The sequence below is a fragment of the Oncorhynchus kisutch genome, linkage group LG1 (genome assembly GCF_002021735.2).
Source record: "Oncorhynchus kisutch isolate 150728-3 linkage group LG1, Okis_V2, whole genome shotgun sequence".
Classification (NCBI taxonomy): Eukaryota; Metazoa; Chordata; class Actinopteri; order Salmoniformes; family Salmonidae; genus Oncorhynchus; species Oncorhynchus kisutch.
Genome location: NC_034174.2, coordinates 73771169 through 73783926, shown reverse-complemented (window position 1 = coordinate 73783926; position 12758 = coordinate 73771169). Strand labels below are relative to the sequence as shown.

Here is a 12758-nt window from a genome sequence, read left to right as displayed (position 1 = left end):
GTTTGGTTAAGAGCTGTCCAGGCAGTTTACCCAAGTCCAGGCATAGAAGGGCACTGCCTGGCACAATGGATGTGTTGTTTTCCTACAGTATGTGCCACAAGCCAAAATTCACCTAACAAAACATCCTTATCACTTGTCATCTTGAGAATGGGGGGAAATAATCTGATCCTAGACCTGTGCCTATGGGTAACCTGTATTTGGGGTTGAAATAGTGCTTAAGCAGTATGGTGACATAATGATAATGTTATGATAACAATGACCTTTCCTAGTCTGGCTACCAGTAGGTTAAGCGATCATTCCACTCCTTCCACTCATTGTCATGCTAAACCATCTTTGCCATATGACACAGAGAACAAGGAGTGGAATGTTAAACAGACTGGTACCCATGCTAGACCTTTCCATCATACCGGTTCAATTTCTGTATATTTAGCATGCACGATGAAGTAATATAATGAGTCATTATGAGCTTATCACATCTGTTTGGATAGGAAACATTGACACAGTTCTTGCCTCCCAGATATAGCCTGGTCCCAGATCTGTTTGTGCCGTCTTGCCAACGCCTATGGTCATTATCACGCCAATGACCATAGGCATTAACAACACAGCACAATCAGATCTGGAACCAGGCTATCCCAGATATACAACACGCTGAGTAACTTAAATCACGCAATTGGTAAACATTTCTCAAGTTTGCTGGAATTAAATTATATTGCTGGGAGGCAAATAGAGGAAGTATCTTAGAGGAGATGAGATCAACTCCTCTATTTGTGTAAATATTGCATTAGGATGACCAGACCTGTTGGCTGGTACACACCGAAACAAACATAACATGATACGCATTGAGACTTCTGCTCGTGCTCTACTTGCTAAGCAGCACAGTTCAGAGTCAACACCCGACCTATTACTCCTTCCAGGAACAATCCCTAGCCCCTCCTGTGTAGATCTGATAGTGATTTGTTAGGTGTAAACAATACAGTAAGAACTCCACCCAGCCTATCAAAAGGCCAGAAGAAGCAATTACCATACTTTGTGCACCTATCGAATTCTATCAGCTCTACCGGAGTGTCTGGGCCAGAGGTTAGGGCTCTGTTAGGGCTTGTCTATGGCTCTGTCTCGGGGGTTATTAAACTGGGTTGTGTCTGACTAATCCTGGACATCATTTCCAAACTCCAGATCAACCTTTAACTGACACTACTGCCTGAAAGGGAAAGGAAATTATTGGCAGAGCAGAGTGGGACGCGTGTGTGTGTGCATGTGCATACCAAGGACACACTGGTGTGACAAACAGTGCTGTCTGCACACCTTTGGAAATTTCCACTGGCTGCTCTCTCTCTATCTCTCTAACCACTCCCCCACCTTCCAACCTAGCCTACTCCCCTACTATAGCTCCAGCCTAGCCTACTCCCCTACTGTAGCTCCAGCATGAACAGGGAAGTGCAGTTTCCCCCCATTGGCCTTGTCTGTGATTGTGAGTGTGTGGGCTGGCCTGTGTGATTAGGTATTACTGAGGTATGTATGTTCCTGGCTTGGCTGATATGAACGCTTGTTATGGAGACAAAAGGCAGGGCAAGACTGGGCTCCTTCTACAGGAGGAGAAACACAACACACTGACAATAGGAACGCTTTGGTGTTTGTGTGTTAACATGGCTGTGTCTGACCCAGTCCATTGTGGCATTGTGCAGAAGCTTGCATCTGTAAATAATCAGATCAATGGCCTGATGCCTTTTGTACATGTCTGTGTGTTCTAAACTGCCCCCTGATACCTCCTAGCAGCGTTGTAGTACTCCAGTCTAGGACTGTGACTCGACTTGGACTCAACCAGTAGTGACTGTCAGAAAACGTCTCTTGCTGCATAATTGAACATACTGTACTAGCTACAACAGCAAATGTTAGAGAGCTGTGTTATCTAGTTATCCTTACAATGTGCAACATATTAACAGATTTGACATTTAAATTTTTTTTGAACCGCAGCTTTTAGCAATACCAAGGGACTTGTGACTCAACTCGTGACTCGAGTATAAAGAACTTGCAGTCAAGGTTTAGTGACTTGACTACATCCCTGCCTTCTACTAATATCACTATAGTATAATACTTTAGTAAGGTATGCAACCTGTTGAAAGAGCTGAGTCCTCATACTGCTACAGTATTACTGCAGTATAGTACTGTCAGCTGACTCCTCATATTGCTACAGTATTACTACAGTATAGTACTGTCAGCTGATTCCTCATACTGCTACAGTATTACTGCAGTATAGTACTGTCAGCTGACTCCTCATACTGATACAGTATTACTACAGTATAGTACTGTCAGCTGACTCCTCATACTGCTACAGTATTACTACAGTATAGTACTGTCAGCTGACTCCTCATACTGCTACAGTATTACTACAGTATAGTACTGTCAGCTGACTCCTCATACTGCTACAGTATTACTACAGTATAGTACTGTCAGCTGACTCCTCATACTGCTACAGTATTACTACAGTATAGTACTGTCAGCTGACTCCTCATACTGCTACAGTATTACTACAGTATAGTACTGTGTACAACCCTTTATAGTGCTGACCTTAGAATCAGCCCTGGTTTATTTCTTAACGTTGGTTGCGTGACTCACAAGCTGAAAAGGTAGTCAAAAAAGGGATGACAACAACAAAGGAATGAGGAAGCTTCACTCTTTACAGGTGGATTGTACAAACGTTGTGAAATACATTTGTGCATTGCCTACCAGTGTCATCATTGTGTTGTTGTGGTGTACTACATTGTAAAATAACACGTTTCACTTTGTGAATGTACTGCAGTGTATCATAATGAAGCTTACAGTGTTACTGTATAGTTGAATTGGCCTCCATCTGGTTTCAACTGATATGCATAAAACACAATGAAAAACATTCATTCAATGAGTTACTCTCCAAGTCACTCAGTTAATGTGGGAAAAGGTCAACCTCCCAAGGCACCGGCATTGAAAAGATTTCACTCTGCATTTGTCACATCTCCATGACAGTGATACAAGAACCCTTTGTATGAAACAACCAGTTGAATAGGATACAGGATCCCCATCTCTTTTCCCCTCTGGCTGGATGCAACTGAAGTTCTCTCTTTAGAGATCTCAGAAATATATGATTCCTCTAGCCGTATACCACTAATCTAGCAGGTAAATAAATTGAACAAGAGAGGAATCTTTGAGAAGAGAGAAACTGATATTAGATGTTTTCCTCCCACTACCTTGTATCATGTGTGTTCATATCATCCTTTCTATGGCATAAAACAGTAACTCACTTTGCCAGTTTTTCTCTGTAAACTTAAGGCTCTAATCAATCCATATCATGGAAATTCAGAGTTAGTGGAGGCTGCATTCATGGCAAACTTTGCATTGGTCAGCTCAATCGGGAATAACCTTTACAGTATTTCTAGTGTGCAATACACTTCAGTGATACAGATTGAATAGTGCCCTTAACAAGCCTGCACGACAGCCTTCATGAGCAACGATGTCCAAGCCACCAGCAAGTTAAATGAACAAAGAGAATCATCATATGACATACGCTTTAAGGATGACATTTCATCAAGGACAATTTGATAGACATCTTTGTATTAAAAAACATGTTTAAAAGTACAGTCATGGCAATAAGTAGGTGAACATGATTTGAAGAGGATTTTACCAAAATATATTATATTTGCTAATTATTCTACTGCTATACTGTATGTCCCTCCAAAAGGTCCTTTCTTGAACCTTATATGCTACGGTATGTCCATAGTTCCGTCCTTACATGTCCTCTCGTACTTTTGGGCTCTTATTTGCCTTTAAAAAAGTGAATCCCTCATGTCCTCACAACTGCAAACCCAACCAGAGGTCCAATCCTTTCCCACGGAGCTGACATCTCTGACCAATCAAGTGCAACCAAACCTGACCCTTTATCCTATCTCTCAATTGTTGTCAGCGGCCTATGCACCAGGAGGAGTAAAAAGCCCTTTAAAGTAAGCAAAGTAACTGTCTCTCAACTCTCTTTCATCCTGCTCCGTACATCCGACGGCAGTAGATCCAGCAGGTTGTCCTCTACCACAAGATTACTGGTCTTCAAAAGGGGACAGTCCCCTATCTCCGGAGGTAGAGAGTCTAGTCTGTTCCCCTTGAGCTCCAGGCGCACTAGCTGGGCCAAGTTAGCCACCCTGGGGCTAAGCGAGAGCAGGCAGTTGTTTCCCAACGCCAGGGTCTTGAGCCTCTTGCAGGAGAACAGCTCCTCCGGAAGCTGTTCCAGGGAGTTAAAGGCTGCTGAGAAGAACTGGAGACTCTGGAGTATCCCTACCTCGGCTGGTAGCGACGTGAGCTGGTTGTGGGACAGGTTCAAGTGCCGGAGCTTGGTGCAGTAGAAGAGACGTGACGGAAGTTTCCGGAGCTTGTTCCAACTGACGTTCAGCGTCTCTAAGGACTTCAGCTTAGCAATGTGCTCAGGGATGTAGGTGATGCCGTTGTGCCAGAGACGAAGAGTTACCAGGCGCCGGCAATGTTGTAGACTCAAGATCTCCTCTACTGTTGTCAGCTTGTTTTCCTTCAGGTCCAGTTCCTGCAGGCTTGACAGGCTGAAGACCGCGCTGGGGATGCGCTCCAGCTCACATCCTATCAGCTCCAGAGAGGCCAGGTTGGTCAACTTCTTTAGGCTGCTGAAGGCTTGTAGTTTGAGGCCCTCATTATAGATGCAGAGACGCTGGAGGTTGACTGCCACATCCCCAACACTCGGAGGGATCTTGGTTAGGCGGCTGCGAAGCGTCAGGACTCTTAGAGCTTTGAGTTCTCTCAGGGAGTCTAAGGTTGCACTGCGGGAGAGTTCGTGGGTCAAAGTGCCACTCAGGTGGAGCTCTTCGAGACTCTGAAGTGTGTACATCCACATTGGTACCTGCTCCAGTCCTTCAAAGGCTAGCCGGAGGACCTTGAGGTTCTCTCTGAGGTGGGTCAGGGCAGCCAGCTGGAGCTTGGCAGGGCAGTGGATGAGGGACAGCTCCTGGAGAGAACCTAGCTGGATTACACTGGAGGAAATAGTCACGTTGTTTAGCAGCTCCAGTTTGAGAGATTCCACTTCAGGGACATCGAAGACGGTGTCGGGGAGACCCGGGAGCATGAAGAGATGGAGTTCCTGACGGTTGTCGGCATTCCGGGAGAGGCGTCCCCGCAGCTTCTTGCCGGGCCACTCGTGGTTGAGGTTGACCTGGCGAAGACGGCTCTCGCTGACCTCGGAGAGGAAGACGGCAAAGCGTTTGGAGTAGAGTGCATCGTACTGGTCGCTGAGATGGAGGAGGAACGCAAAGTCGTTCTTGACGTCTGGGATGTCGTTGATACCCGTCTCCAGCCTAACATGCTCAAAGGAGTACTCTTTAAGAGGTCGATGGAAGAGCCAATAGAGGGTGTAGATGCACAGAAGTCCGTAGACTCCCACAAAGCAGATGTAACAGTAGCACAGCTTGGAGAAGAGGTGGGCTTTGGTGTGGTTGCAGCAGTAGATTTCGAAGCCGGTCAGCTCCGGAGGAACTGAGCAACGAACTACAATCTCAATGTTGGGGACCAATGCAGCGCTGTAACAGGTGATGAGGACGAACTTGAAGACCTTGAGGGAGGTCTGGAGAACGTACATCAGATAGAGCAGATCCGCCTCCTCCACATGCGTTCTGAACTTCTTCACCTTCTCGAACAGAGCTTTAGCCTGCTCCCCTTCCTTCCTGTCCAAGAGTGAATCCGCTGGCTGTAGTTCCGGGTTCTTCTTCTCTGGATTTGACTTGATGGACGACTGCCGGAGAAGTCCCACCATCTCCTCCTCCGCCCCTGGCTCACTGTCCGGCGAGGCAGCGAACGCCGATGCCATCGACTTCGAAATGGTATTCTTCCTCCATATCACCATCTTTTCCTCGCCACGCTCCTCAGACACCTCACTCAGCGCCCGGGTGGTCCATGGCGAGTCGAAACACTTCCCCAGGATGGTGACAAAGATCTCGATCTTGGACGACGTCCCAGGGAACTTGAACCAGAAGCTGCTGGCCACCATGAAGATCAATGTGTGGATTACCACCAGGTAGGGGAAGTACTTGCCGTACCAGTGTACGGCTCGTTCGTAGCAGTAATGGTTGACGAAGATGTACTGGTGGATGTCAAGGTTGTTCTTGCGTCCGTACACCTCCCGGATGATAGGGCTGTAAAATAAGAATTTGGATAGTCCATCTCTAGATGCTGTACAGACTATCAGTAACATTTCAACTAACTATCTACTGACCTCGCTCTAACCCAAAAACTATACTCTAAACGTAAACCTTATTCTAAACCTAACCCTAACCTTAGCAAGAAGTTGCTTATCAACAGATCCAAACTATCCAAATAGACATGTGTCTTTTTGCTTTATCTGGCCACCAGATTTCCCACCTTAGGAGCTAGGATTCTAACCTCTACCTCTAGGCTACCTACCTGACGGGCTTGACTAAGGTATGGTGCTCCCATGTCTCGTTCTCGCCGTGGCTACGGATGTGGCTGCAATCGATGGCCTCTGGAGTTGAGCTGGAGAAATGGCTGGGAAGGCAGGAGATCTTCTCCTGGGTGAGCTATGATGGAGAGAGGGAGGGAAAAAGAGAAAGAGAAGAAGAGTGAGTGCTATTGGAAAGATTAGGCAATGGAACAACATGCAGAGTAGCCACCTACATAACATAAGGCTTAGATTTTTGGGATCTATTTCTTTCCTGGTTCCAGTTGATATCTAACAGACATGGGTTCAAATAGTATTTGTTTTCTTTCGAATACCATTTGAACCCAGGTCTGATATCAACCAATGATTAGGATTGTGTGATGAGAAGATGACATATTAAACACGGAGTTAGTGACCTGCTTCCAGGGGAAACATTGGTCAATTTAGCAGCGGCGGTGCTAAATGCATACAGGGGAAACACTAGTTAATGTGTCTTTCCTTTCCCTTCCCACTTGGAGGTCACCACCACTGATAAGAATGATTTGTTACGTGGTAGGGAGTAGATTTAAACAGGACACACTAATCAAATCTAAAATGTTTTCATTATCCAGGGCCAAATGCTTTCTACATGTGATTGTACATTAATTTGCTTTTTAAGTTGTCCTCACATATCACTAATAACAGGTAAACTTATTCAGGTAAAAGTATATTTCATTTACATAAAGTAAGTAATGCCAAGTATTTTTATTTCATATACTGTAGGCACTCCTATTCTTATCGCTACAGGCTACACACCGACAACATCTGTCAAGATCCAACAGTTCCATTAGGTGCTTACATTCAGCTGTTGCAATGATGCCCCGGGGGCTAACCCGCTATGTGCTTTAAAGACGCACTCCAGCTATCTTTTGAATTTTTCCTGTTGAAAAACAATATCCCAAGAATAAATACAGTAATATACACACATTTAAGGGTAAAAAAAAATGTTTTGAACAAAATAGTTTTTTTTTTTTGACAAAACTGCAAACTTCAATAATTGCCCTGACTGATGTCATTGGCCTCCATAGCCTCAGGAAGTAAAGGTGCTGAGGGTGCTACAGCACCCACTGATAAATCACAACAAAAAAACTACAAATATTCGAAGAAAAATACCCTTAAATCTGCTTAACAAGTCACATAATAAGTTGGATGGACTCACTCTGTGTGCAATAATAGTGTTTAACATGATTTTGGAATGACTACCTCATCTCTGTGCCCCACACATCCAATTATCTCTAAGGTCCCTCAGTCGTGCAGTAAATTATTTCAAACACAGATTCAACCATAAAGACCAGGGAGGTTTTCCAATGCCTCACAAAGAAGGGCACCTATTGGTAGATGGGTAAAAATACAATAAAAAACAAACATTGAATATCTCTTTGAGCATGGTGATGTTATTAATGACACTTTGGATGGTGTATCAATACACCCAATCACTACAAAGATACAGGCGTCCTTCCTAACTCAGTTGCCGGAGAAGAAGGAAACAATGAGGCCAATGGTGACTTTAAAACAGTTACAGAGTTTAATGGCTGTGATAGAAAACTGAGGATGGATCAACAACATTGTAGTTACTCCATAATACTAACCTAAATGACAGAGTGACAAGAAGGAAGCCGGTGCAGAATATAAATATTCCAAAACATGCATCTGTTTTGCAACAAGGCACTAAAGTAAAACTGCAAATAAAATGGAAAAGCAATACACTTTTTGTCCTGAATACAAATTGTTATGTTTGGGACAAATTCAATACAACACATTACTGAGTACCACTCTCCATATTTTCAAGCATAGTGATGGCTGCATCATGTTATGGGTATGCTTGTAATTGTTAAGGACTGGGGACTTTTCAGGATACAAATGAAATGGAATGGAGCTAAGCACAGGCAAAACCCTAGAGGAAAACCTGGTTCAGTCTGCTTTCCACCAGGCACTGGGAGATGTATTCACCTTTCAGCAGGACAATAACCTAAAACACAAGGCCAACTCTACACTGGAGTTGCTTACCAAGAAGACAGTGAATGTTCCAGTTTTGACTTAAATCTACTCTTCGTTCAATGAAAATGTATACCTTCATTGGTGATTAGTTTGTTTGAGTTTAGTCTTACCTGTAAGGTGCATCCGAACACTCCGATCATGAGCATGGCGATACATAGGTATTCCGAGAACACATCCCACCATGGCTTTAGAACCCGGAACTCGGGGTTCTGTGATGAGGCAAAGTTCCGGAACTCAGTTACTGGTATCATCCTGATCACTGTAGCAAAGTGAGGAAGAAGAGAATGCAGAAATAATGACGAAGTGACCAGTTGAGGATTAAACCAAAAATAAGCATATCATAAGCAACATAATGTATGGCTTTAGTTATAGTCACTATATTACAAAATATCCATGTTTAAGGTTATAGTAAGCCTCCCCCACATTAGAAGATGCAGATTGACGTTTACTGTCATGAATTTTGTCCTGGAGGCAGAACCGAACGATTTCTGCTATATGGGCAAGCTGTAAAGTCAAAATTGACTATATTGTAAAACTGAGCTTTTTGGTCTGTATTTAAAGTTAGGGTTAGGGAGTAGGGTTAGCAGTGTGGTCAAGGTTAGGGTTAAAATCTGATTTTATGTCTTTGTGGCTGTGCCAGCTAGTGACCACTCTGCAGAGCTGCCTACAGGGTGCCCCAGTATCTGTGCGTTAGAGACCTCTCTAGCACCCAGGAAGCTCCGATTCAAACTCTCATTCACCAACTCTGCAAGAGTTATAATGTCAAAATATGTTTGTTACTCACCAAAGAGTTTCGCTGAGCGACTATCTTCATTTACTCCCGTTACGGCCGGTAGGTACTTTCAAAAAAGGTCTAAGTAAACATTTACAAGCAACCTTTTTTGGAATTGCATACCGGCCGTAACGGGAGTAAATGAAGACAGTTGCTCAGCGAAAATTTGGTGAGTAACGAACGTGAGTAACGCACATGGCCAATTTATTAGGTACACCCATCGAGTATTGGGTCGGGCCCCGCTTTGCCTCGAAACGGTCTGACTTTTTCGGTGCATGGCGTTCAATTGTTGCTCAATTGCTATCAAGGGACCTAACATTTGTCAGGAAAAAATTCCCCACACCAGTACACCACCGCCACCAGCCTGTACCGTTGATACCAGGCAGGATGGGGCCATTTTGTTTGTCGCACCATTTTCTGTCATCTCTAGACAGTGTCATGCGTGAAAATCCCAGGATGGCGGACGTTTCTGAGATACTGGATCCGCTGCGCCTGGCACCAACGATCATACCACACTCAAAGTTTCTTAGGTCACTCGTTTTTCCCATTCTAATGTTCAATCGGACAGTAACTGAATGCCTCGAATGCCTGTCTGCCTGCTTTATACAGCAAGCCACAGTCCACTAAATGTCAACCTGCTTAGAAAACTCATCTGACACAAAGACTGGATTATAAGCAACATGTCTCTACCTGATAATAACCTATAATTTAGGAAGAAATATTTATTTTGTGTTTTCAAAAGGGGTTGGGGAGGGAATAGAATATGTTTCTCCTGAGGTGTCTCCTACAGTATCTATGAGCCTTGCATGGGAAAATGAGGGGCCTGCCTGTAGCCGGAACTGTAGTCCAAAGTGGACAAAGTGCACTGAACAAAAACATAAACGCAACATGTAAAGTGTTGGTCCCATGTTTCATGAGCTGAAACAAAAGATCCCAGAAATGTTCCATATGCAATAAAGGCTTATTTCTCTCAAATGTTGTGCACAAATTTGTTTACATCCCTGTTAGTGAGCATTTCTCCTTTGCCAAGACAATCCATCCACCTGACAGGTGTGGCATATCAAGAAGCTGATTAAACCTGTGTGCACACAGGTGCACCGTGTGCTGGGGACAATAAAAGGCCACTCTAAAATGTGCAGTACACAATTCCTAGAAGCTGAAAATGTCCCAGTTCTTCCATGGCCTGCATACACACCAGACATTTCACCCATTGAGCATGTTTGGGATGCTCTGGATCAACGTGTACGACAGCGTGTTCCAGTTCCCGTTAATATCCAGCAACTTCGTTCAGCCATTGAAGAGGAGTTGGACAACATTCCACAGGCCACAATCAATAGACTGATCAACTCTATGTGAAGGAGATGTGTCGCACTGCATGAGGCAAATGGTGGTCACACCATATACTGACTGGTTTTCTCATTAATTAATTTATTTATTTATTTAACTAGGCAAGATCCACATCCCTACCTTTTTTAAAGGTATCTGTGAACAACATATGTATATCTGTATTCCAGTCATGTGAAATCCATAGATTAGGGCCTAATGAATTTATCTCAATTGACTGATTTCCTTATATGAACTGTAACTCAGTAAAACCTTTGAAATGTTTGCATATTGTGTTTATATTTTTGTTCGGCATAATATGACAAGACAACAATGGCTGATCAACAGAGAGGTCTCTAAGGAAAGTGATACAGTTGAGGTAATCATATCTTGGGTGTTTTAAATTCAAGAGGTAAATCACCATTTCACAACAGGCTAAGTAATTGTGTCTCCCTCCTGTCAGTGTATTTAAAGCAAATAGCCTAGCTAATGACTGAGAATGCAACTATTTCATTCTGAAAACTTTACTTATATTGACCAAAACCATAAACATTTCAACATGCTTTGTGAAAGTAGCCTACACTTTTATTGGGTATTTTATTGCCTATAACTTATCCTATATATATTTTTTAACGGACACTTTATGACTCGTGTATTACAGTACACTACACAATGAATCAGGAAAACACAGCTTATTGCACGAGACAATTTACTTCACAGTTCGTTATGGCTCCTGCCATTCCTTGTGAGAAAAGCATCTGTCAGACAAAATTGAATAAACAATTTTCGTTTACAAAAGTATAGGTTTAGACTATGAGTTCACATAATATATTTTCAAAACAATTAATGAGAGTTATTTTTTAAGTTCAAATCTATGAAATAAAAAGAATACGTTTAAAGAACCAACAGTATTTCTGATATGAATTGTTTCAGAGCGGGCAACTTACCTGAGCTCGTGCGAGATCCACGGGGGGTAGTCCGCGAGTTGCCCTCCTAACAAAAAGTATCAGAACTCTGACCCATCGCTGCCAGTCAAGTCAATTGGCTATTGAGGCGGGGAAATACTTATTGTTTTCGGCTTTTAGTCGATGACAACATGGACCCAAGTTTAAGTTTGAGATAGTTGTTTGAGTGTGAGGTGTCGTTCAGTAGCCTACCACGCCACACAGGATTGTCGAAGTCCATACAGGTAATGCAAGCCTTCCGCCTTCTAAAATACGTACGACGCGTCGACGCTTAATCTTCCTTTGACTGGCCCACCCAGTGACAGTGTGGCAAAAAAAATTATAAGGATGTGTCTATTTTTTGCTTACATAGGCTATTAAATAGGAATGTCACCTTGACATTGATCTGGAATGAAGAGAAGTGCATCATCATTATTATTCAGCATTTTTTGTTTCTTCCTTGGTCTGTATAGTCATGTATATTAACTCAACTGTATACTTTTCAAGGGAGCCGAGTTGCGATGAGGGTCGGCAGAGTGTACCTCCGACTACATGGAGTCAGTATCAGTCGATACTTGCAGAAATGCCCATTCTTTAATGTGTACCTTGTAACTGTTTGGCCTGTGTAACTGAGTTATTTTCTTTGGGTGCTGCAACCAGTAGTTAAAAAAAAAAAAAAAAAAGGGAGCCATTGTTAACAGAGAAGGAACAGCTTAGTTTTGGCAGGGGATGCATAGAATGCCTTCTTTTTTAAATGTTTATAAAGAACTATGGATTGCAACACCCACTGACAACTCTATAACAATCAGGACAAGCACACGTACACAGTTAGCGTTAAATAATTTATCTTTATCCATGAGACTGGCAGTGCATGCTTGAAGTGGCAAGCTTCGAACTCTATTGGATTTCGCTGCGCAATTTGACAGGCATCACATAAAATGCTATTTTTTGCTAAAACTATAGATTGCAGCACCCAATAACAATAACGCAGATAACCATGTGCAATGCCAAGCGTTGACTGGAGTGGTGTAAAGCTTGCCTCCAATGGACTCTTGAGCAGTGTTCTCTGGAGTGATGAATCACTCTTCCACATCTGGCAGTACTACTGACGAATCTGGTTTTGGCAGATGCCAGGAGAACGCTACCTGCCCCAATGCATAGTGCTAACTGTAAAGTTTGGTGGAGGAGGAATAATGGTCCGGGGCTGTTTTTCATGGTTCGGGTTAGGCCCTTTAGTTCCACTGAA

General features: G+C 43.3%; 1 protein-coding gene across 2 annotated transcripts; it reads right to left on the bottom strand.

Annotated features, from left to right (window-relative positions):
• Positions 1 to 2654: 2654 nt before the first annotated feature.
• On the bottom strand, positions 2655 to 11816 carry LOC116375750 (volume-regulated anion channel subunit LRRC8C-like). 2 transcript variants are annotated; one of them, XM_031832829.1, is made up of 5 exons: positions 11516 to 11816; positions 8584 to 8732; positions 7275 to 7355; positions 6442 to 6575; positions 2655 to 6173 (listed from the first exon to the last, which is right to left on the bottom strand). In XM_031832829.1, the coding sequence occupies exon 5, from the start codon at positions 6026 to 6028 to the stop codon at positions 3992 to 3994; it is 2037 nt and encodes a 678-aa protein (XP_031688689.1). In that variant the 5' UTR covers positions 6029 to 6173; positions 6442 to 6575; positions 7275 to 7355; positions 8584 to 8732; positions 11516 to 11816; the 3' UTR covers positions 2655 to 3991. The 2 variants fall into 2 exon arrangements, with proteins under 2 accessions (XP_031688689.1, XP_031688682.1); XM_031832822.1 differs by lacking the exon at positions 7275 to 7355 and having other exon boundaries at positions 11516 to 11813.
• Between the last annotated feature and the right edge of the window lie 942 nt (positions 11817 to 12758).